At 49.5% G+C, this 25,713-nt stretch overlaps 1 protein-coding gene across 1 annotated transcript in view; it reads right to left on the bottom strand.

The window, feature by feature from the left end:
- LOC119969694 (deoxynucleoside triphosphate triphosphohydrolase SAMHD1-like) overlaps positions 1 to 25,713 on the bottom strand; it is an 85,335-nt gene that overhangs the window by 54,609 nt on the left and 5,013 nt on the right. The window contains exons 2-5 of the mRNA XM_038803684.1: positions 17,250 to 17,288; positions 15,316 to 15,476; positions 13,944 to 14,059; positions 10,818 to 10,888 (exon numbers count right to left, since the gene is read on the bottom strand). Of these exons, the coding sequence (XP_038659612.1) occupies positions 10,818 to 10,888; positions 13,944 to 14,059; positions 15,316 to 15,476; positions 17,250 to 17,267 (366 nt within the window). The 5' untranslated portion in view covers positions 17,268 to 17,288. The remainder of the gene's footprint in view (positions 1 to 10,817; positions 10,889 to 13,943; positions 14,060 to 15,315; positions 15,477 to 17,249; positions 17,289 to 25,713) is intronic.

The following is a 25,713-nucleotide window of genomic DNA, read 5'->3' as shown; positions in this document are numbered from 1 at the left end:
ATAGAAGACCAAGACCATCATCTTGGAGAAGGTCACGTAGGCCGGAGTACAGGAGAATGCATACCCTAGTAGCCCCACCTACCTCCAAGGAGGAACAACTAAATTGTGTAACGATGGTGAAATCAAAACCCATTAAATTATCCATAAGGTTGAACGGATGTTCCACACTGATGGAAGTCGACACTGTGGCAGCCGTATCAGTGATAGGAGAAAATGTATTCAATAAAATTTGCACCGGACTCCAACCCTTATCCCTAACCAGGACTTTGGCAAAACTGAGGACATACACAGGGGAACCACTGAGTGTTGGGCACAACACATGTAACTGTGGCTGATGGAGAGCAACTGGTTTGGCTGCCTTTAATGGTAATGAAAGGTGTGGGGCCAAGCTTATTGGGATGAAACTGACTAAAAGAGATCCAGCTGGATTGGGTAAACATTTTCCAATTGGAAAATGGTCGCCTGAACGAACTTCTGTGCAAATACCCAGAGGTTTTCCGAGATAGGCTCGGAACAATAAAGGGAGCAAAGGCGACATTGCATGTAGATCCACAGGCTAACCCAAAATCCTGCAAGGCCCGACCAGTACCATTAAGGCAGAAAGTCAATATGGAAATAAAACGATTAGAGCGTGAGGGAATAATAAAACGGGTCCAGTTTGCAGAGTGGGCAGCACCCGTAGTGCCTATCCTTGAGCCGGGCGGCTCGGTCCGGCTTTGTGGAGATTTCAAACAAACAATTAATCGCTACTCACAACTGGACATATACCCAGGGCGCGATTCTCCGGACTCACGACGGTTCGGAGAATAGCGGGCGTCGGAAATTTTTACGGCGACGCTGTTCCGACGCCCTCCCGCTATTCTCCGAACCCCGCAAAATGTCGGAGTCGCCATTCCCGACAAACGCCTCCTTCCCGCCCCTGACACGACCAGAATCGCCACTGATAGCCCCCCCCGCTATTCACCGGCCCGGATGGGCCGAAGTCCCGACGTCATGGCGCCCTGTTTGCACGTCGTGAAACACACCTGCTTTTTAAATTCGTCGGCCTGGCTGACGACAGCTTGGAGGAGGTCAGGGCACCACTCTGCGCACCGCTCAGCGCACTGCTCAGCGCACCGCTCGAGTCTGGCCACAACGGGGAAGGCATCCCTGAGAACGGGAGGGGGTCCAGAGTGGGGGCGACGGGGGAGGCAGTGGGGGCAACGGGGGAGGCAGTGGGGGAGACGGAGGGGGCAGTGGGGGAGACGGAGGGGGCAGTGGGGGAGACGGAGGGGGCAGTGGGGGAGACGGAGGGGGCAGTGGGGGAGACGGAGGGGGCAGTGGGGGAGACGGAGGGGGCAGTGGGGGAGACGGAGGGGGCAGTGGGGGAGACGGGGGAGGCAGTGGGGGGCGACGGAGGGGGGGGGGTTAGGTAGAGAGTGAGCCGTCCAACCCCGTAACAATATGTCTGCCAGCGTGCCATGGTGTGCCGGTCACGAGGACACGGCCGCTGGTTCCCCTGTGGCTTCCGGACACAGGCCACTGACGCACCCGTGAGGAGGCCATAGTTTACTGGCCGTTGGATGCAGAAAGTGACCAGGGGTTAGGCTGACCGCGTGTCAGCAGCGCGACCAGGCCACCGGGACACACTGGTATCCCATGGCTGGCGGCTGCCGAGGTATCGACTAACCTCCGTCTAACATGTCCCGTTTCTCTGCCCCCACCACCCTTCTGTAGGTTAGCACGATGTATGGGAACAGAACGGCTATGTTCTGCGCAGTGGTTGGGGCCGCTCTACTGGATTTGGAGATGCAGCAGCACCTACATCCACAACCCGCAGTGGATGCAGGGCCAGCTGCAGCAGCAGAGGGAAGGGCCGAGGAGTTGCCAGTCGTCGAGCAGCATGGGGGGAGGGGAGGAGGAAGAGGAAGAGGAGAGAGTGAGGGTGCAGCCACGGCGCCAGAGGCGACGACCAAAGCCGAGGGTGTACCGTGTCCGGGTCTCTTTCCTAACAATGACGGACATCACCTGCAGGAGAAGACTCCGGCTGAGTAGGCAGACGGTGATACATATCTGCCAACTCCTGTCGCACCTCGCCCCACGTGGAACGGGGGGAGGACACGCGATCCCGGTTGCCATCAAGGTGACGGTCGCTCTGAACTTCTATGCTACCGGCTCCTTCCAGTCTCCGAGCGGGGACGTCTCTGGGATCTCCCAGTCATCGTTGCACAGGTGCATCCAGGATGTGACCGACGCCCTCTATGCCATCGCGGACCGCTACATCACCTTTCCCGAGGACCAAGCAAGTCAAGACTCACGAGCTCGTGGATTTGCCAGTGTGGCCGGGATACCGAGGGTTCAGGGGTCAATCGACTGTGTTCACGTCCCCATGCGCCCGCCTGCTGTGGACAAGGAAGTGTTCACAAACAGAAGGGGGACATACTCCATTAATGTCCAGGTGGTATGCGACCCCCACATGAGGACCATGAACGTCTGTGCAAGGTTCCCAGGGAGTGTGCATGACTCCTACATACTGGCGCAGTTGTTCATACCTGCGATGTTTGAGGGACGTCCCCCCCGGCTGAGGGGCTGGTTGCTAGGCGACAGGGGTTATCCGCTGAGGTCTTGGCTGATGACGCCTATACGGAGGCCTCAGACCAATGCGGAAACACGATACAACGAGGCCCATGCAGCAACCAGGGGTGTGGTGGAGCGCTGCCTTGGCCTCCTGAAGATGAGATTCAGGTGCCTGGACCGCTCCGGAGGGGCCCTGCAGTACCAGGCCGACAGGGTCGCTCGCATTGTAGTGGTCTGCTGTGCACTGCACAACATCGCGATGCAGAGGAGAGATTACCTGCTGCAGGAGGCGGAGGGAGAAGCTAGTGGTGCCAGCACAGAGGAGGAGGAGGAGGCGAGGGAGGAGGAGGAGGAGGCTGGCGGAGTGGCGGGCGCAGAACGCAGACACGACCCAAGTGCTGGTGATGTCCAGGAGGCGGCACGACGGACCCGGCAAGGACGGCGGGCACGCGACGCCCTGGTGGCAGCACGGTTCACGCATCGCATGTGACGTCCCCGATGAACACCAAACCACCACCTGCATCGCTAGTCATGCAGAGGGTCACCACACAACTGCCACCACCACAACCCCCCCCCCCCTCTCAGTGTACACTGCTCCACTTCGACATCACGCTTATCACTGGGTCCAGACGGTATGGCACAACATTGATGGCTGTGTCAGCGGGTGTGATCAGTGCCATGTGGAATGATGGCAGCCCGCTCTGCGAAGAGCTGTGAGCTCAGAATCGTTAGAGAGAGTCTGATCCATGGCAATAGCTGAACCATCCACCTTGGTGGCCGCTGAGTTCGTCACTGACACTCCATCACGTGCCCGCGTGGGCTAGCTGTGGGAGGGGGTAGGGGCAGGGACTGCACACCCGGCACCGAGGTTTCACCACCCGTCAACCCCAGCGACACTCGGTCACCATCACGATTCCTGTGGCTGTGGAACAATCACACGGTATTACAAGTAAGGTGGAACAGTGCGTTTAATATTAACAATTATTTACAGGTGCCCTAGCCCCTACAACTAAACTGTGCCCTTCACCCGTGCCAACTTACTCAGTGTCTATCTTAGTTGCCTTACGGGCCCTACCACTACGTCTAAGTGACTCCCCAGATGATACAGCAGGAGTGGAGGAGGATTGCTGTGAATCGCCCCCCTCGACTCGTTTCTCCTTGGCTAAGCGTTTCCTGGGGCGACCCGGCCTTGATGGGCCAGGCTGCTCTTCGGGCGTCTCGGGTGACATTGTGCCACCCTGCTCTGCCTGCTGCCCACCCGATGCACCAGGGATGGGACAGGGGGAGGCCGAGAATTCCGGGACGTCCCGTGATGGCCTTAATGGGACGGACCCCAAAACCTCCTCCTCCCTCGGGGAGCCCGGTGGCCCCCGGGCCTCACTTTGGGACAGAGGTGCGAGCGGGGAGGTGCCCCGTCGCGCCACCGACACCTGGCGCTGCCAGTCCTGGAGGCCTGCAATGGTATCCACCAGGATCCGAAGGTTTGCAGAGACGGAGTCCAGGGAGTTAGACATTCCCACCAGGGACTGTGCGACCTCAACCTGTGTGTGCACGACGCCATCCAGCACATGTGTCAGGCGGTTGATGGTCTCCGCGACCGACTGCTGGGACTGTGCTATCGACTGCTGGGACTGTGCTATCGACTGCTGGGACTGTGCCATGGCGTGCTGCGACTGGGCCATGACCTGCTGAGACTCGGCCATGGCCCGCAGGGCGCCGGCAATGTGGTTTTGGCTCTGGCACATTGCTGCCTGTGAGAGGGCAACCCTGTCCAGGGCCGAGGATGACGCGTGCACATTAACCCCAACGTCTTGCATAACCTGACCCATTGCCTCCACCGCGGATGCCCCCCGTGCGGTGTCGGACTGGGTCTCTGCCATGAGCGGCACCACACCCTGCTCTTGGACGCGGTTCGACTCCTCTAACAGCGTCTGCAGAGCCAGGAAGGCAGCCCTCCTCCCGTCATTGTTTCCCTGGGTTTCCTGAGGCATCGACTGTGCGGGTGGGTTGATAAACTCCAGGAACTCAGAAAACGTCTGGGAGCCAGCTGCATCCTGGGCCTGGCCTGGCCTCCGCGAGTCCGGGCCCTCTGTTTCTCCGACCTCCACCTGCTGTACCTGCTCAGCTGTGATGTGCCAACCAGACTGTGCCCCAGGAGACTCATCACTAAATAGGCCCGCCGGGGTGTGTGTCTCTGGGATGATGGATGTGGTGGGAGAAAGCAGTGCCGCAAGCCCGACGCTCTCAATGTTTAGGGCCTCCTCCAGGGTGTGGGGCTGCTCAGCGTCAGGAGGGTTGTCCCTGGCCATTTCTGGTGGTTGTGGACTTCGAACCCTCTGTGCGTCCTGGTCCGCAGATTGGGTTGGGGCGGATGGGGCTGCCCGCTGATCGGGCACCCTCTGTTGTGAGGCCCCGGGTGAGGTGGCGGCAGTTTCCTGTCTCCGTCTGGAGGCAGACGGCCCTGGTCGTTCGGCATCACGTCCTAGGGAAGAGAATGAGACGGGTTATTTCGATTTGCTCGGCAGGCCGCTGGACGGTCCCAGTGGGCAGGGTGTGTGAAGGGACAGAGGATGGGGGAGGTGTCCCAGTGGGCAGGGTGTGTGAAGGGACAGAGGATGGGGGAGGTGTCCCAGTGGGCAGGGTGTGTGAAGGGACAGAGGATGGGGGAGGGGTGAGTGTTTGTCAGGGAGCGTTGTCTCACTTGCTGCAGTTCCGCCAACCTCGCATAGCGCGATATCGCGGGTGGCAGACCCCCCAACAAGGTCCAGGGCCCTCTGTTCAAAGGTGCTGAGGGGGTGCAGGTTGGGCGAACCCCCTCCAGTCTTGTGCCGCTCACGGTGGTTGTGAGCGGCCTTGGCCTGTTGGGGGAGGGAACATAGGTAGATCATTACAAAACGGAAGGTATCAGCAGTCCGTTCAGATACTGGCACAGTTTGGGGGGGTCAAGTTGTCATAAGACGATTGCATCTCTCCTCGGGGCCAGAGCGCTGGGTCTGCGACAACTTTGTGAACCATCCTCAAATACCTCTGCCCCAATCCCCCTCCCGTGCCGGGAGGAGGGGGGGGGGGGGTGCTTAAGTTAAGGGGGAGGGATGGTTGTGACTAGGGGGCACCCTCATGGCTGACCTGGTGAGGTCGTGTAGCTTCTTCCTACATTGCTCAGCTGAGCGAGGGGTCTGCCCCACAGCACTGACGGCAGCAGCCACGTCACGCCAGGCCTGGCGTACCGCGCTGGCAGGTTGGCGATGCCCTCTCCGCGGGCGGATGATGCCCCTCCTCTGCTCCACGGCATCGAGCAGCGCCTCGACGTCTGCATCTACAAAGCGAGGAGCAGCTCTCCTCGGCTCCGACATCCTGCCCGACAGATTCTGTGGTCGCCCGCGCCTTTTTACGGTGTCGGGCGGCGTCACGTGGGCGTGATCGTGTCGTCGCCGCGTTCCGTCGTCATCACGCACGTAATTGACGCGGCCGCGCTACTAGCCCATTTCCAGGAAGTGAATCCGTCGGGAAATGAAGCCTTCGCGACCGTCGTAAAACGCTCCCGATTTTTACGACGGTTTTACGATTTTCCGCGTGTGCGGAGAATTTCGCCCCCAATTCCCCAGATTGAGGATTTGTATGCAAAGGTGGCTGGGGGACTCTTATTCTCAAAGCTGGATATGAGCCACGTATATCTACAGCTGAAACTGGACGAAGAGTCCCAAAAATTCTCAACGATAAACACCCTGAAGGGCCTTTTCCAGTATACAAGATTACCCTTCAGGGTATCGTCGGCTTGTGCGATATTCCAGAGGACAATGGAGAATATATTACAAGGGCTACCACAAAGTCGCCATTTACGTGGACAACGTCCTCATTACAGGAAAAACAAATGCCGAACACCTGCAAACCCTGGAGGAAGTCCTAAGGAGGTTTTCAGCAGCAGGCATGCGCCTAAAGAGGGAGAAATGTGTTTTCCTAGCACCTCAAGTAACCTATCTGGGGTTGACAAATCAGGGCTGCACCTTTTGGAGGACTGGGTGAGGGCGATTAAAGATGCCCCGGCCCCCACCACAATCCAGGGATTAAGGTCTTTTTTAGGACTGGTGACATATTATGGAAAGTTCATGCAGAACAGAGCTTCCATCCTGGACCCCCTACACCAATGACTAAAAAAGGGGCAAGTCTGGACGTGGTCCGCCCGCTAAGACAGGGCTTTCAAGAAGATAAAAGTACAGCTTTCCTCAGAGAACGTCTTGGCACAACATGACCCCATGAAAGAATTGGTGCTCACGTGCGACCTGTCACCATTTGGCATTGGTGCGGTTTTGGCACACAGAGGGCAAAACGGACAGGAACGGCCTATAGCGTTTGCTTCCAGGACGCTGGCAGCAGCAGAACAAAAGTACGCCCAAATCGAAAAGGAAGGACTAGCTGTGATCTTCGGGGGGAAGAAATTTCACCAGTACTTGTGTGGGCGGAAATTCACTATAATTACAGACCACAAGCCATTGCTGGGTTTGTTGAAAGAAGACAAAGCAATACCACCAATAGCTTCAGCCCGGATCCAATGCTGGCCCTACTACTGGCGGCGTACCAGTATCAACTGGAGCATCGGCCGTTGAGCCGAGCTTTCCACAAGAGGAAGCCAGTTGCCTGATCAGCTGCTCCCTAACCCTTGACGAGTCAATTGTACCAATTAAGTCAGCACAGCAACACATCACTGTGCCATTGATTGGAGCCAAATTGTTCCTGGCAAACCCTGCCATAAACCTGGCAAAACTTGCCATAAACAGGGCCAAGGAGCAGGCAATCCACGGGGGTCATCCAACCCGACTGCCCCTCTTCTGCGGCTTTATTTGCGGCCAAGTTTCACTGAAGAGGTACCATCAAGGCCTTCTGTGTCCACTGCATACCACAGGGTATGGGGTGCTTTATTGACCCTTTTAATCACATTTCAGTTTAATGTTTTAAGTCTCATTTGTGTTTTGTTTTTGTTTAAGATAGTATCCCTTTAAGGATCTTCCTCTTTTAATTTATCCCTCAGTTTGTTTAATTTAGTTTGTTTGATTCGATTAAAATAGTTGGAGCCAAGTTCTTAACACCTTCGAAGCATTGGCCTCAAGCATTGCACTCCAATGCTCAAAGTGACATCTGCATTAGCGAGATCACACTGATGTTGACCCCAAAGCAAGGTGTTATGGTGAAGTTTATCATCACTCGCCCATTCAAGGTCATGATGGAGGGCATCATTGAGGTCCTCCGTGAAGTTAAAACTCTGGTCCAATGCATGCACTCAACTGCCCTATCACCGAATGCTTGAGTTGGAGGAGGGGGTTTATCAGGGATTGGGTACCACTGAGACTCCAGGGTTAACATGCTTCATCCAGCTGGAGAGGAGCAACTGTAGGGAATTGACTATTGTGTGAAGGGGGAGGAATGAGGCTTAGCGAAGTGGGACTCTTAGTGAAGAGGGGAAGTGCGTGGTTGGATGTTCCAGAAGTGCAGAGGGCTGAGGGTCAGGGCATTGTCAGCAATACTCATTCTCACTCTTCCTTTCAGTTTATGATTCTGGAGAATCATGGAGCCTGTCAAGTTGGCTATTCTATTGACTGCGATCGACCAGCAGTAATGACATTGACGTGCCCCTGTGCACAGCCAGGACAAGCTCCCTGCAGAGGAGAGGGAGGCTGGGCCCATTGCCTTTTCGGGAGCAGAACCACAGATCGTGGAGCCTCGTAGGAGACACTATCCGCAAAGGATTTCCCCAAGTCGACCATCCTACCTCCAGATATGAGAGCTGCAATGCTGGAGAAAACTGAGTCTATCCCGGGGAACGGTGGACTACCTATTCCAGGTGATGGAAGAGTTGGCACACATGGACTGGGAGGTCACCCGTTGCTTGTGGTCCTTAAATTTACCGCCACTCTGAAATTCTATATCAGGGGCTCGTTTCAGGGCAACACGTGTAACCTGTGCGGCATTCCCCAGCCAGTCTCACACTAATGTATAAGGGAGGTCACAGATGCGCTATTTGCGAGGGTGCACATCTACATCAATTTAGACCAGGACCAGGACGCCAGGATCATGGGAATCATCCACTTGGCAGACGTGATCCAGATGCAGGATGTGAGAGAAAGCACCCACATTACTCTGCGGTCTCCATGGCGGCATGTGATGCCATTCACAAACCACATGGAATACCACTCCAGATCATCTGTGATAACACGAAGCGCATGATGTAGATGTGTGTCCATTTCCCGTGGAGTGTCCATGACAGTTACATTTTGCAGCACTCACAGATCCCAGCCATCTTTGAGGGAGAGCAGCGTCTGGAGGGATGACTCCTCGGGGGCAAGGAGAACCCACTCAAGAGGTGGCTGGTGACGCCAGTGGGGGGAGCACAAACACCCACTGAGGCTCGCTATAACGAGGCTCATGCATCAACACGTGTGCTGGTCAAGCAGGCGATTGGACTGTTGAAAGTGCGGTTCCGATGCCTGGACCAGTCAGAGAGTGCCCTCCAATACAGCCCCAGAGGGTGTCCTGCATCACTATTGAAGCCTTGAACATGGAGCTCATGAGTTGAACCATGGAGCGGACATCCCCCACCATGGAGTGCATGTCCTACACCCCCTCTCCGTCTCCACTGTTGATGCCTCCCTTGCAGTGTGGCCTTGTGTTGGAGTGACAGCTCCATCTCCTCGGACAGAAGGCGATGGGATTCCTCCAGCGGCTTTGAAGTCTGAGGAGGAATGCTGTCATCCCTTCCTGATGCTCGCAACTCTGCCTTTGCAGCTCCAGCAGCTCTGGGACAACCGGATCATGGGGCACATTATCTGACTAGGACTCAGCAGAGTCCTGGGCTCCGCATTCCTCCAAGTGCCGGATCCCTGTGACGTCCCTGCCTCCACCTGCTGCATAGTCAATTGTGAGGTGCTCACCAGTGAGTGACCCAGAAACCTGCCCACTGGTTAATCCCACCGAGATGTGAGTATCTACATTGGTGGAGGGTGCAGGTGGAAGATATGGCACCTCTTCTATGCTCATCTCGGAGAAGTTTCCCTCAGTGGTGCTCGTGTCTGTAGTGGGCTGCTCAACAGATTGCCCTGCAAGGGAAGGGTGATGTATTAGTGCATCATGGGAGATAACTGACAGGAGAAAGGTTACTCACGTGAGGCTTGAACCATGACTGTGTGTCTTGAGGATTCTCACTTTTATCTGTTGCCCCCACTCTGCCCTCTGCACATGTGTAGTTCTGCTCCTCGCTGGCCAATGTGAGGCACCTCAGCTTGGGCATGACTCCAACTGACGATTTTCTCACCAGAATCGACACTTTTTTAAAAATATGGTAAAATACCGTCCTACAGGGGACTCACCTCTATGCGCCTTATCCTCCAGCAGTGCACCACAGGTCATGCAGAAAGCATTCGGTGCATCACACCCTGCAAATGGTGGTGGCCTTTGGTAATGTTGCTCAAAGTGAACAGATTTCCAGCTCCATAGGTTTTGTTGAAAATATAGTCATGGTCAGTTGAACCAATAATGTGTGCCCAACAGGGTGAATATGTTTTCTTTACTTTTTCCTGCTACTAGCATCAAACATTTTAAAATCACACAACATCTTGCATTTATTTTGAGAACTTATAATAAAAGATCCCAAGTGCTGTGGGGTGTTACCAAACAAAATTGGATATTGAGCCACAAATTATCTGAGATTCGGCTGCAAAGAGCAGCTTAAAGAAGGAGAAACAGACGTAGAATGAAGTGGTTTAGAGAGAGAACTCCAGAGCTGATATCCAAATGGCTGAAGGCACGGTCACCAATGGTGAAGTGAAGGCAATTAGGGATGCGCAAAAGGCAGGAATTGGAGGAGAAAAGTGATCTTGAAGTGTTGCAGGGCTGGAGGAGATTATAGAAATAGGAAAGGGTGAGGATATGGAGGGCTTTCAACCGAAGGATGAGAATTTTAAAATTGACATGTTGCTGGACTGGGTGCAGGTATAGGTCAGCAAACCCAGGCGTGATGGGCCATGCGTGAACAGGACTTGTGATTTGACAAACAGACAGAGCTTTGGGTGAATTATCTAATTCCCATTGTTCCCATTATAATATTAATTATTATTATATTTAATTAATTAATTATTATAATAATAATTCCCATTATTATTTTCATTCCCATTGAGCTCCTCGAAGACCTTCCCCATTGATGTGACAATGACCTCCAGTTCATGACAATTATTTCTTGTAACACTCACAATTACTCTAGAGTCTAACTTTACCTTCCATTTCTTCTCTGGCCGAGCACGAGGGATAAATGCTCGATCAAACAAATGTGAAAATGGCCCATGACCTGGGAAAAGAAAATATATCTATGTATGCATCAAGGCTGATAGTTCAGAAAATTAATTATGTGGTACCTTGTTAATACTCTGATGTTTCTCCTTGGCTAAAAGTTATGTTGATTTTAATCCTAGTTTTATAGGAATGTTACTATTGCTAAGTGGAAGATCCACATTTAAATGTCATTTCTATTTCCACTATTCCAACTTTTCACACACTCCATGGACAGCCTGCTTTAGGATGGTAAGGAAAATAGCGAGACTTCTTTCCAGTGCATTTGAGCATCTGAGAGTGAATTTTCCTCTTTCAGAACCAAGTTTGCCTTGAAGACTTGGCATGGCGCTGCCAACGGTGCTTTGTGGGTTCTTTAAATGGGAAGAGACCATTAACTGCAAAATCATTAACTTTATTTAAAAGCGGCTGCATTTTGCTGAAGCTTATGTGGAAGCAGAAAATGAAAATCCTGGCCAAGTGCTGGGCAAGCCCTGCATCCAGTTCCTTGCTCCATGCATAACAAGGTGGGTGTGCAAAGCCCTTTACTGTATTGAGGGGTTGATACTAATTAAATGGTTAACGTCCCTCTTGCTATGATTTTCTCACAAGAGAACTTGTGACTGGAGTGACCCATACCATCACCGGCTTACGGGTGGCACATAGCACAGTAGTTAGCACTGTTGTTACACAGCGCCAGGGACCCGGGTTCAATTCCCGGCTTGGGTCACTGTCTGTGCGGAGTCTGCACGTTGTCTGCGTCGGTTTCCTCCGGGTGCTTCGGTTTCCTCCCACAAGTCCCAAAAGACGTGCTGTTCGCTGATTTGGACATTCTGAATTCTCCTTCAGTGTACCCGAACAGGCGTCGGAGTGTGACAACTAGGGGATTTTCACAGTAACTTTATTACAGTGCTAGTGTAAGCCTACTTGTGACACAATTAAAAGATTATTATTTTGAAGTAAAAAATACTGTATTATCGACTGCTTGTTCAGATCTTGATGTAGCTGCCGCTGAATGTTCCCAGTCATGAAATGAGATACAAATGAGGAGCCCACACTAAGGACTGAATTTTCATAGTCACGGAGAGTCTGTCCATCGTTATGCAAATTGCTCCAGAGACCAGAGTCTGGAAGTCTGTGGGCGAGCATGGCACCTACCATTTTGGCAGTGGGTGCAATCAGGGTGAGTTCTAATATGCAGATCCATGGTTCACAGAGACAACTGCACAAGTTAAAATGGAGCTGCCTCAAACGGATCTGAGTTCCATATCCGGATGTCCAAAACATGGCCTGCTCATTTTAGGAGAAGTCTAATGCAGATGGAGCTCTTCGGTGAAGCAGGATATCTTTTTTTTAGAGCTAGTTATTGTTTTGGATAAGGTGCTGAGACAACTTTTGGTGAAGTCATGTACTCTTTGGGCGAGGTAAGCAACCCTTTGGGATTGTTAAAGTTAGATGTGAATGTGCGTAAAAAGTGCATAACCTCATTGGAAACGTCGAGCTCCTTTGAGCTGCCAACAGAGCTGTCAAAAGGATGTGTCGATAGGAACTGTCAAGGAAGCTGTTAAGCTGTCAAGGCATTTCAAAGTCTGTTTTTAAAAAATCATTGCTTGTTATTTCACTCTGGTGACATAAGGTTATCACTACAGGATTATTGCTGCGTGACTGATTTCACAAAATTTCATTTTCACATGGGCTGTCATTTCAGTTTTAATTAACTGTTCCAATTGGTTCTGAAGTGAGACTAAGAATTCCAAAATTTGTGTTTCTAAGGTGCCGTGACCATATCCAAAAGGGTACCTTATCTCTCAAAGGGCATCCTACCTCTCCCACCTCTTTAAATCTTCTCCAGAAATACATAAGTCGTGTTTGGATATCTGACTAATAGAAAGGAGGTTAAATGTAGTGAATGGATTTTCACCAAACAAGAATTTTTTTAAGTAGTGGGTTCTTCATTAGACACTTGAGAACTTTTTTTCTCACCTCATCTCCGCATGGGTGCTGAGGTTTGTCTATGTTGGATACTGGGTGAGCTAGCATGGTGCGTTGATACTAAGTTGGTATAGAGGCTAAAAAAGGGCCGTGGAGATGGTTGAGGGGCATAGGTTGGCTTAGAGGGTATGAGGTGCCATGGGGAATGGGTGGAGGTGAAGGGGTGAACGTGGTAAAGGCTGTTTTATGTTTTATTTATTTTTTAATTTTCACGCAGTGCTGAAACAGTGAGACAGGCTTTCCACCCAGTCCACCTTCACACCTGACAACCTCTGAACTCATCCAAGGTCACCAGCCACGGCTCGAAAAATCCCACACCCCACCCAGGACGAAAATCCAACTTTCCATGGCATTTTCTTCCTGATTGGGTTTGTGGCGCTGGGAATTTCCCGACTCCGCACTCCTGACCCGGGAGCAAACATTCAGGCCTGAGTGTAGATTGGAACATCCATGCAACTAATGGATCAAACCTGGAATCTATGGATCTGTACACCTTACTGTTAAGCTGAGCACTTTGGATAAGAAAGATGCATTCATGTGCATTTTGAGCCCAAGTCTGGAAGCAAATTAACGTTATAATCTTACTTTTTTTTAAATCACACACATGGAGAGCAGCATGTTAGAAATGGTACTGGATGAATTATCACAAGGCCAGGAATAATGCTGTGAGCCCTGAGTCTAAATCCAACCCTAGTAGCTGAGGGAAATCTGAACTTAATTAGTAAAAAGCTGGTCTTGTTTATAATCATCATGAATCTGCCAGATTGTCTTTAATTTAAAAAAAATCTGATTCACACCACCCTTCCCCACACTGACCTCCACATGACTACACACCCACATAAGTATAGTTAACTGTCCTCTGAAATCACCTCGCAAACCACACACTTGTATCGAATCATTACAGAAAGTACTGAGTGAACCTACCCAACATGAACTGCAATGGTTCAAGAGGACGGTTCACCCACACCCTCTGAATGTTGATAAATGCAGCCCTTATCCCACATCCCCGGCCACATCCCCGGAACAAATTTGAAGAAAAAAATATCCCTGCTCCACCAGCTCTTTCAGAAATGCTCACTCACCCAGATCGTGGCAAAGTCCTGCAATCTGCACACATAACACGTCCTGTTCGTTAATCAACAGTTCCGGTTGCCGCTCTTTGAGACCTGTAACCAACTGGCCTGCCAGGTATCCCACACTGCAGGGCAAAACAGAGAATTTAAACAAGGGCACCCAATTCTTTATACATCAATTGTCATGGAGTCCCAAACACAGTAAACACCCATATATTTTACCAGAGAATATCATCTAGTGATGGACAACTCCAAATTTTCTTCACCCAATTTCTTGCAAATATAGAACGTTTACAGCACAGGCGTATGACATTCAGACTATCATGTCTGTTGGCCAGAAACGTGCCACCTAGCGAAATCACACTTTAAAACTCTCAGTCCGTAGTCCTGTAGGTAAGCAGCACTTCAAGTGTACATCCAAGTATTTTTTTAAATGCAGTGAGGGCTTCTGTCTTTATCACCCTTTCATGAAGTGAGTTCCAGATCCCCACCTCCATGGTGCAACTATGCATCTGTATTGATCACAGCTCAGTGAGTAGCACTCTCACCTCTGAGGCAGAAGGTTGTGAGATGTATAGAGAAAGATGCAAGGTAGTGTAGGTGTTATAGGGAGGGAGAGATGTGAGCTGTTCCTGGTGAGAAACTAAGAGAAATGTCCTTTTGGGAAGAAAACCTTTTCACCGTGGCGGCACGGGCCACAGTGGTTAGCACTGGTGCCTCACAGCACCAGGGACCCGGGTTCAATTCCGGCCTTGGGTGACTGTGGAGTTTGCACTTTCTCCCCGTGACAGTGTGGGTTTCCTCCGGGTGCTCGATTTCCTCCCACAGTCCAAAGATGCGCAGGTTAGATGGATTGGCTGTGCTAAAAGGAAATTGCCCTTTAGTGTCCAGGGATGTGCAGGTTAGGTGGAGTTACAGGGATCGGGTTTGGGCCTGGGTAGGGTGCTTTTTCAGAGGATCGGTGCAGACTCAATGGGCCGAATGGTCTTATGCACTGTCGGTATTCTATGATTCTATGATATTCACCATGTTCAAAATTGCTTCACAGCTAAAAAATTACACTTCAAGAATCTTAGTTGTTGGAATGTAAGAAACAACTAATTTATGCATGTCAAGGTCCCGCAAATATCAATGTGATAAAAATTTCTTTATTACCTTTAACTTCTCAAAATATCCCAAGATGTCTCACGGAAGCTTTGTAAAGCAATATCTGACACCAAGGAACGTAAGGCAATATAAGACAACCAGAAAATGCTGGAAATGCTCAGCAAGTCAAGAATATTTATGGAGTTAGAAAAACAAAGCTAATATTTCAGGTTGATAAAATTATCCCAATCTGCTTCCAAAATTAAATGTTCAGAATTCCTTTGCAGATCCTTACCCAATGGAGTGCTCGAACCTATTGTGCGAAGCCCCCGGAAACACAAAGTACAGCCCACCGAGTTGCTTGATAAAGCGAAGTCGCTGGAACTGTGGTGTGTCAATGATTCGGACGAGGAGTGGGTGCATCTCAATGTGTCCGTGGATTGGGTCATTGAAAATCTACAGAAAAATTGAAAGGTGTCTTACCACATCACATTATAGGGTTACAAATGTGAACATGTTCATTAAATTCCTAACCCTGTTTATCATAATTAATTAATGATTAATTTGCAGGCATTCAATCATGAAATTATTCGTACTCACCAACTCCCAACACAGCACAACAACAAAACTTTTGAGTTACATCAAGTCAACACAAACTCAGGTCATTCGGCCTAATTAATCTGTGCTGTGTTAATGTTCCAGTCAACCATCCACCCATTTCTTTCTTTCCCCTTCTCTCTCATGTACTACTAGGTTCTCCTTCAAGGCATCCAAGCTATTTCGTTCCATAAGTCCTTGTGGTGGAATATTTCACATTTTTTGGGTAATGAATTTTCTCCTGAATTCTCGACTGTATTTAGAAGTGACTATCTTATTTCATGGCTCTTGGTTTTTGGATCCCACACAACTTTCTATCGAACCATTCCATACTCTTAAAGACCTCTACCAAGTCACCTCCCAACTTTATCTTTTCTTGCCAAATAACATGGTCCTGCCTCTTTCATCTTTCCTGCCAGGTATAACATCTCAGTTCTGGTATTTTCCTTGTAAATTATTTCTGTGTCTTCACCAATGTCTCTATAGCTCTTTTGTAATTTGAAAATTCACACAGTACTCTAAGTGGGCATGAACCAAGGTTTGACGCAATTTTTCAATTTAATCACAAATGAATCACAGTGCATGGCTTATGATGGTCTTATTCACCTGTGTCTCAACTTTCAGTGTATCTGATCACACAGACCATCACCATGTAATTGGCAATGTGCAGACACAGATCATGTAAGCATTGGGCTACCTTCTTCCTCAACAGAGGAGAGCAACAGAAAAAAAAATGAAATGAAAATCGCTTACTGTCACAAGAGATTTCAAATGAAGTTACTGTGAAAAACGCCTAGTCGCCACATTCCGGCGCCTGTTCGGGGAGGTGGGTACGGGAATTGAACCCGTGCTGCTGGCCTGCCTTGATCTGCTTTAAAAGCCAGCTATTTAGCCCTGTGCTAAAACAGCCCATCTAGAAAGATGCAGTGTCATAATTTCTTAATTCATCCCCACCTCCTCCTCCATCATTTATTGTTTTTTCCACTTGATAACCTATTCCAAACTCTCAACATTGCTGCAAGCCAGAAAGATGACTGTTACCCAGAAATTACTCGATTTCCTCTTCAATCGATTCTTCGATTTCCCCTGCTGATGGGCAGCACGGCAGCATAGTGGTTAGCACAGTTGCTTCACAGCTCCAGGATCCCAGGTTTGACTCCTCGCTGGGTCCCTATCTGTGCAGAGTCTGCACGTTCTCCCCATGTCTGCATGGGTTTCCTCCGAGTGCTCTGGTTTCCACCCACAGTCCAAAGAATAGGGGCTGGTTTAGCTCACTCAGCTAAATCGCTGGCTTTTAAAGCAGACCAAGCCGGCCAGCAGCACGGTTCGATTCCCGTACCAGCCTCCCCGAACAGGCGCCGGAATGTGGCGACTAGGGGCTTTTCACAGTAACTTAATTGAAGCCTACTCGTGACAATAAGCGATTTTCATTTTCAAGATGTGCGGGTTAGGTGGATTGGCCATGATAAATTGTCCTTAGTGCCCAAAAATGTTAAATGGGGGTTACGGGGATAGGGTAGATACGTGGGCTTCAGTAGGGTGCTCTTTGTAAGGGCCAGTGCAGACCCGATGGGCCGAATGGCCTCCTTCTGCACTGTAAATTCTTTGATTCTATGAACTGAATTCACCTACCTTTGCGACAGGGACCATTTTGATTGTTCTCCACAAGTGCTGGAAAGAAGAATACAAAGCAAGAACTTCAGACATCATCTCATAATCAATTCTTGCTTACAAAAGAAGAATAGCTGATACTTGGCAAAGCATGCCGCACAAAACATCCATTTGGAATTGAGTAAATTGGCCACAAACCCTGTGTGCTTTGCCCTTCCTTATCCGCAACCCTCAAAACACACTACCCCGAGTGAGTGACAGGAGACAATGGGAGCGAAATCTAGGTTCACCATATTACAAGACATCTCAGCCACAATAGAGTGAATACTGCACTTGCATCCCTTCATAGAGAGAGGCCATTCAGCCCCTTGAGCCTGTTTCATCAAAGTGGGTTACGCCCAGACAGATGAATCGAAAGAAGGAACAGCCAAGATAAATTTCCCTCAACGCTGGAGCGTGGCGACTCTCTGCTCGCTCTCTCATACAAATCCTCTTCTTACATCTCCTATAACTACTATTCACTTAAAATGTTATTCTATCACACTATCACTAACCTTTCTGTTTTCATTGTGCACCTTGTGTTGCCCTGTTTTCTTTTCATGTACTAAATGATCTGTTTGAGCTGCACGCAGAAAAATACTTCTCACTGTACCTCGGTACACGTGACAATCAAATCCAATCCAATCCAGCCCTTATGGCTGTCCAGAAATGAGCTTCTCTATTAAAAGTGCTATCTTCGGGCAGCACGGTGGCCTAGTGGTTAGCACAACCGCCTCACGGCGCTGAGGTCCCAGGTTCGATCCCGGCTCTGGGTCACTGTCTGTGTGGAGTTTGCACATTCTCCCCGTGTCTGCGTGGGTTTCGCCCCCACAGCCCAAAAATGTGCAGAGTAGGTGGATTGGCCACGCTAAATTGCCCCTTAATTGGAAAAAATAATTGGGTAATCTAAATTTTAAAAAAAAAAGTGCTATCTTCCACACATCTCAAGATAATGGGGAAATGGGAGCCTGTGTAAAAATGCAGCCTTATGAGGGTATTTCGAATGATTAGCGTTGCCGGAATTAAATGACTCGAAGCTTGTTATGAGTGATATTATTCTGTAACCATCCCCCCTCCCCCACCTCATGGACTGTTCATTGACCTGGCAGATGTAGTGACACAGCTAATTGCAAAAAATAATTTTTGCTGCTGTAAATAAGGGAGGAAAATAATGAGGCTTATAGTTGTTCATAGGGATATCTTAGCTCGGCACGGTACCACAGTGGTTAGCAGTGTTGCTTCTCAGCGCCTGGGTCCCAGGTTTGATTCCCGGCTTGGGTCACTGTCTGTGCGGAGTCTGCACGTTCTCCCCGTGTCTGTGTAGGTTCCCTCCCACAGTCCAAAGATGTGCACATTAGGTGGATTGGCCACGCTAAATTGCCCTTTGTGTCCAAAAAGGTTAGGTGGGGATACTGGGTTACGGGGATAAGGTAGAGGTGTGTGTTTAGGTAGGGTGCTCTTTCCAAGGGCCGGTGCCAACTTGACGGGCCGGATGGCCTCCTTCTGCACTGTAAATTCTATGATCCTTTGAAATGTCTGCGGAGTGCTGAGAATGTGTGATATCTGTTAAGATATTATCAAGGGCGGCAGAGTGGCGCAGTGGTTAGCATTGCTGCCTCACGACGCTGAGGACCTGGCTTCGATCCTGGCCCCGGGTCACGGTCCGTGTGCAGTTTGCACATTTTCCCCGTGTGTGCGTGCAGGTCAGTGGGTTGGCCACGCTAAATTGCCCTTTAATTGAAAAAACAGAATTAGGCACTTTAAATTTATTTTTTTTAAAAGATATGATGCTATGTTCTATGAAATATAACTCTTTTTACTATTATTTAATATTACAATTGCAATTTATTATTATTGCTCGTCTATAGTTCTATTCCTGCTTTGTTAAAATTAGGAAAAAGGAAATGTCTAAATCTAAATTTGAAATAACAGAAATCTGGTCACCTTCAATTTTCATAGTCATGTCAGCAACCATGGGCAAAATTCTCCGACCCCCAGCAGGGTCGGAGAATCGCCTGGGGCCGCCGTAAATCCCGCCCCCGCCGTGGCAGAGATTCTCCGCCACCCGGGAAGTGGCGGCGGCAGGAATCTCGCTACTCCGATCGGAGAGGCCCCTGAGGTGATTCTCCGGCCCAGATGGGCCGAAGTCCCACCGCTGGGAGGCCTCTCCGGCTGCTGAGGTTTGAACCACCTCTGGAACGGCGGGATCAGCGACGCGAGCAGGCCCCGGGGTCCTGGGGGGGCGGGGGGCGATCGAACCCCGGGGAGTGCCCCCACGGTGGCCTGGCCCGCGATCGGGGCCCCCCGCTCAGACTCCGGGCCAGTGCCCTGGGTGCACTATTTTCCTCCGCAGCCGCCATGGCGGAAGCGGAAGAGAACCCCACATAGCGCATGCGCCGACCGGCGAAAGCCTTTCGGCCAGCCCCGCTGCCGGGGGCGCCGGTTTTTTGCGCCAGTCTTCTGGTGCTAACCGCTCCGGCGTGGGGCTGGCCGGGCTGGGGAGAATTCCCCACCTTTCGGGAGGCCCGACCCCTGAGTGGTTGGCGCCACTTCCCTACTCCGGGACCCTCCGTCACGCCGGGTAGGGGAGAATGCCGCCCCATGAAACAACAACTCACCAAAGCTTCTTTGAGAAAACTTTCCGAACCCACAATCTCTATCATCTAGAAGGACAAGGGCAATGAATGCCTGGGAACATTGCCACTTGCAATTGCCCTCCAAGCCTCCAAGTCTGATTAGCAAGTTTGCAGATGATACTAAGATTGGTGGAGGAGGACTGTCAGAGAATACAGCAAAATGTAGATAGATTGGAGAGTTGGGCAGAGAAATGGCAGATGGAGTTCAATCCAGGCAAATGCGAGGTGATGCATTTTGGAAGATCTAATTCAAGAGCGAACTATACGGTCAATGGAAGAGACCTTGGGAAAATTGATGTACAGAGAGATCAGTGAGTTCAGGTCCATTGTACCCTGAAGGTGGCAACGAAGGTCGATAGAGTGGTCAAGAAGGCATACAGCATGCTTGCCTTCATTGGACGGGGTATTGAGTACAAGAGTCGGCAGGTCATGTTACGGTTGTATAGGACTTTGGTTAGGCCACATTTTGAATACTGCGTGCAGTTCTGGTTGCCACATCACCAGAAGGATGTGGATGCTTTAGAGACGGTGCAGAGGAGGTTCACCAGGATGTTGCCTGGTATGAAGGGTGCTAGCTATGAAGAAAGGTTGAGTAGATTAGGATTGTTTTTGTTGGAAAGACGGAGGTTGAGGGTAGACCTGATTGAGGGCTACAAAATTATGAGAGGTATGGGCAGGGTGGATAGCAACAAGCTTTTTCCAAGAGTGGGGTGTCAATTACAAGGGGTCACGATTTCAAGGTGAGAGAAGGAAAGTTTAAGGGAGATGTGCGTGGAAAGTTTTTTACGCAGAGGGTGGTGGGTGCCTGGACCGCTTTCCCAGCGGAGGTGGTAGAGGCGGGCATGATAGCATAATTTAAGATGCATCTAGACAGATATATGAACAGGCAGGGAACAGAGGGAAGTAGATCCTTGGAAAATAGGCGACAGGTTTAGATAAAGGATCTGGATCAGCGCAGGCTGGGAGGGCCGAAGGGCCTGTTCCTGTGCTGTAATTTTCTTTGTTAATCCACACATCACCCTGATTTGGAAATATATCGACGTTACTTCATTGTCGCTGGGACAATATCCTGGAACTCACTCCATAACAGCACTGTGGGTGTGCCTACATCTCATGGACTACAACGGTTCAAGAAGGCCGCTCACCACCATCTTCTGAAGAGCAATTCGAGGTGGGCAATAAATATGCTAGCCTCGCCTGTGACACCCACATCCCACAAAAGAACATTTTAAAAATCGTAATTGTTACGAATGTGAAGTCAGATCAAGCAATTTTAAATTTATTAGAATAAATTTTTATAATTGCTCCACCTACCACATCATCAGTTTCCCTTTTACAAATATTACGTTGAAAAATATAAAATTCCCGGGGCAGCAAGGTGGCGCAGAGGTCAGCACTGTAGCCTCACGGCACTGAGGACCTGGGTTCAATCCGTCCCTGGGTCAATGACCGTGTGGAGTTTGCATATTCTCCCCATGTTTGTATCGACCTCACCCCCACAACCCAAAGATGTGCATGGTAGGTGGATTTGCCAGGCTAAATTGCTCCTTAATTGGAAAAGAAAAATAATTGTGTACTCTAAATTTATAATCACAAAAGAAAAATATAAAATTTCCCTCAAGTAGGATAAGCGAGAAACTTTTTCTGATCACCTGTTCAGACTAGCACAAATAAAGATGATCAATGACAGCGCATAGTGAAACAAACAATGAACAAACAAGCCAAGTTCAGTTTAGCCCATCAGCTAATAATTTAACGTTGTCTCAGGAAATAAGGAATTTAAATAGAGACATATAGGACTGAAATTGTTTTGTGGCACTGCACTTTAGAATTCATATAGTGCAGAAGGAAGCCCTTCAGCCCATCAAGTCTGCATCGACCCTCCGAAAGAGCACCTTACCAGACCCATTCCCACAGTCTATCCACGGTAGCACAGTGGTTAGCACAGTTGCTTCACAGCGCCAGAATCCCAGGTTCGATTCCCAGCTTGGGTCACTGTCTGTGCGGAGTCTGCACGTTCTCGCCATGTCTGCGTGGGTTTCCTCCGGGTGCTCCGGTTTCCTCCCACAGTCCAAAGATGTGCAGGTTAGGTGGATTTGCCCTGCTAAGCTGCCCTCAGTGTCCAAAAAGGTTAGGTAGGGTTACGGATCGGGGCAGCACGGTGGCCTAGTGGTTAGCACAACCGCCTCACGGCGCTGAGGTCCCAGGTTCGATCCCGGCTCTGGGTCACTGTCCGTGTGGAGTTTGCACATTCTCCCCGTGTCTGCGTGGGTTTCGCCCCCACAACCCAAAAATGTGCAGAGTAGGTGGATTGGCCATGCTAAATTGCCCCTTAAAAAAAAAGGTAGGGTTACGGATGTGGGATGCTATTTCCAAGTGCCGGTGCAGACTCGATGGGCCGAATGGCCTCCTTCTGCACTGTAAATTCTATGATCTCTGTAACCCCACCTAACCAGCACATCTTTGAACACTAAGTGGCAATTTAGCATGACCAATCCACCTAACCTGCACATCTTTGGACTGTGGGAGTAAACCGGAGCACCTGGAGCAAACCCAAGTAGACACGGGAAGAACATGCAAACTCCACACAGACAGTCACCCAAGTCCGGAATTGAACTGGCTGTATGAGGTAGCAGGTGCTGGCCACTGTGCCACCGTACATGAAGGAACAGCAGGCGACAGGTAGAAAGAATATTGTTTACCGTGACTAAAGAGACAGAAATAGAACAATAAATGGAAGAGATTTAATTGCAAGCACAATCATTTTTCTTTTTGCAGAGGGTCCTAAGTAACTTAGTGATTGAAACAGAGACTGTATCAATAGGTAAAACATAGTTAGGTATTAGTTTCATGGAAAAAGGTACAAAAGGGATTGAAAACCGAGCAGAAATGTGGGATTAGGGCTGCTGTTTGTGTGGAAACGGAACACTGACTGTCTGTAATCCGTGTTGTAACTTTAACATTACTGTACGTGTTAACAGCAACATGATGAATCCATAGACTTCCTACAGTGCAGAAGGAGGCCATTCAGCCCATTGAGTCTGTACCAACCCTCCAAAAGAACACCACAACCAGGCCCACTCCCCAACCCCACACCCGTAACCAGCTAACCTGCATATCTTTGGACATTGAGGGACAATTTAGCATGGCCAATGCAAAGAACACTCCATTAGTTTTGTTTTCAGCATAAATGACCCCAGGATCCGTGCTCCTCTTGACATAGTGCTTAAACCCTTAGCATCCACCTGAAGCATTAGAACAAGGAGGAACTTGGTCTAACATTACCAACTGATATGTGTCACTAACAACAACAGAGCATTCCCCAAATTCTGCAATTATATGTCAACATGGCACAATATGTGCTTCTGGTACATTATGTATGCTTGGGTGAAATGCCAGACACCTATTACGATGGCTGGGGTTCGATTAGCTCAGTTGGCTGGATGGTTGGTTCGTGATGTAGAGCATTGCTCATAATGTGGGTTCAATTCCCGTCCGGCATGAAGGTACAGTCTTCTCATCCTTGCTCCTTGTCTGAGGTGTGGCGATCCTCAGGTTAAATAGCCACCATTCAGCTTTCTCTCAAAAGTGAGAGCAGACCATGGCCTTCTGGGACTATGGCAACATTTATTATTGTTGGAACGACTGTGCCCCAGGAAACACATTGCTTGATTGGCAGCCATGGCCCTCTGGTCTCTAATCAATTTCACCATGATTATTTCCATAAGGTTAAATGGTTACAAGGGCTTGTGTTTCTTGTTATTGATATTTTAAAGGATACATAGAACATAGAACACTACAGCGCAGTACGGGCCCTTCGGCCCTCGATGTTGCGCCGACCTGTGAAACCATCTGAAGCCTATCTGACCTACACTATTCCATTTTCATCCATATGTCTATCCAGTGACCACTTAAATGCCCTTAAAGTTGGTGAGTCTACTACTGTTGCAGGCAGGGCGTTCCACACCCCTACTACTCTCTGAGTAAAGAAACTTCCTCTGATATCTGTCCTATATCTATCACCCCTCAATTTAAAGCTATGTCCCCTCGTGCATGGCACATATTGTGCCATGTTGACATAAATTGCATAATTTGGGGAATGCTCTGTTGTTGTTAGTGACACATATCAGTTGGTAATATTAGTCATCTTTATTTGTGTCACAAGTAGGCTTACATTAACACTGCAATTAACTTGCTTATCAATGATTGACACTTTTATTGACTTGTCATCTAGTGGAAAGTTCTGAATGAATTATCTTTTTAAATCCTTTTTTTATATGTCCTACTGTCACTAAATTAGATGGTATGGTGGCACAGTGGTTAGCACTGCTGCCTCACAGCATCAGGAACCCGTATTCAATTCCTGCTGAGGGTGACTGTGTGGAGTCTGCACGTTCTCGCCGTGTCTGTGTGGGTTTCCTCCGGGTGCTCCAGTTTCCTCCACAGTCCAAAGATGTCCAGGTCAGTTGGGTTGGCCATGATAAATAGAACATAGAACATAGAACAGTACAGCACAGAACAGGCCCGTCAGCCCTCAATGTTGTGCCGAGCCATGATCACCCTACTCAAACCCACGTATCCCCCCTATACCCGTAACCCAACAACCCCCCCCCCCCCCCTTAACCTTACTTTTATTAGGACACTAGGGGCAATTTAGCATGGCCAATCCACCTAACCCGCACATCTTTGGACTGTGGGAGGAAACCGGAGCACCCGGAGGAAACCCACGCACACAGGGGGAGGACGTGCAGACTCCACACAGACAGTGACCCAGCCGGGAATCGAACCTGGGACCCTGGAGCTGTGAAGCATTTATGCTAACCACCATGCTACCCTGCTGCCCCCTTAATGACCCCTTAATGTTCAAAAGGTTAGGTGGACTTATTGGGTTACGGGGATAAGGTGAGTTGTGGGCCCAGGTAGGATGGGTCAGAGGGTCAGTGCAGACTTGATGGGCCGAATAGCCTCCTTCTGCACGGTAGTGATTCTATAAGGGCCTATTGATTCTGTACAGTGTATTGTGGGACAAAGGGCATTAAAGTGCATAGTTTGGCATCGGGGGCATAAAGTACATGGGGGTGGGTGGGGTCAAAACTTGGCACAGGGGCAGGCGGTGGACCTTTTAAACTCACTTCTTTAATGGTCACCTCATGCAGACTAGTGTTCATAACTCCTCTGAGGAGCTGTGAACTTTGATCCTTTTAAACCAGCTCCATTAAATTTGCGGACATGCATATCCCCCAATGAAACCGGCCAGGTCACAAGTGTCAGGATTGGGCTCGTGACTGGACCCAGCCCGTACACTTTAAAAGGCACTCCGAAAAATCAGTCTGGGAATGGGGTCAGGAATCCCGGAATCAAGACTCGCCTGTCACTTTTAAAAGCCAAAAGCAATATACTGTTGATTCTGGAACTCTGAGTTAAAACACAAAAATAATGGATGAACTCAGCTGGTCTTGCAGCATCTGTGAAGAGAGAAACAGAGTTAACGTTTCGAGTCTGTGCCACTCTTCTGTACAGAACTGAAGAGAGGTACAAATATGCTGAATTATACAGTTGGAGAATGAGGGTGGGGAGGTAAGGCAAAGTAGAAGGTCAGAGCTAGGCCAGAGCTAAGGAGAGTCATAGATTCATAAAGGTTTACAGAATGGAAACAGCCCAACCTGTCCATACTGCCCAGTCATTATCACTGAGCTGGTCCCAATTGCATTTGGCCCATATTCCTCTATACCCATCTTAGCCATAATAATACAGTACTGTCGAAATGCCACTGGCAGCTTGTTCCAGACACTGACACCCCTACTCTGTGA

The sequence above is a fragment of the Scyliorhinus canicula genome, chromosome 7 (genome assembly GCF_902713615.1).
Source record: "Scyliorhinus canicula chromosome 7, sScyCan1.1, whole genome shotgun sequence".
In the NCBI taxonomy this organism is placed as follows: Eukaryota; Metazoa; Chordata; class Chondrichthyes; order Carcharhiniformes; family Scyliorhinidae; genus Scyliorhinus; species Scyliorhinus canicula.
This window is presented reverse-complemented; position numbering and strand designations above follow the sequence as displayed.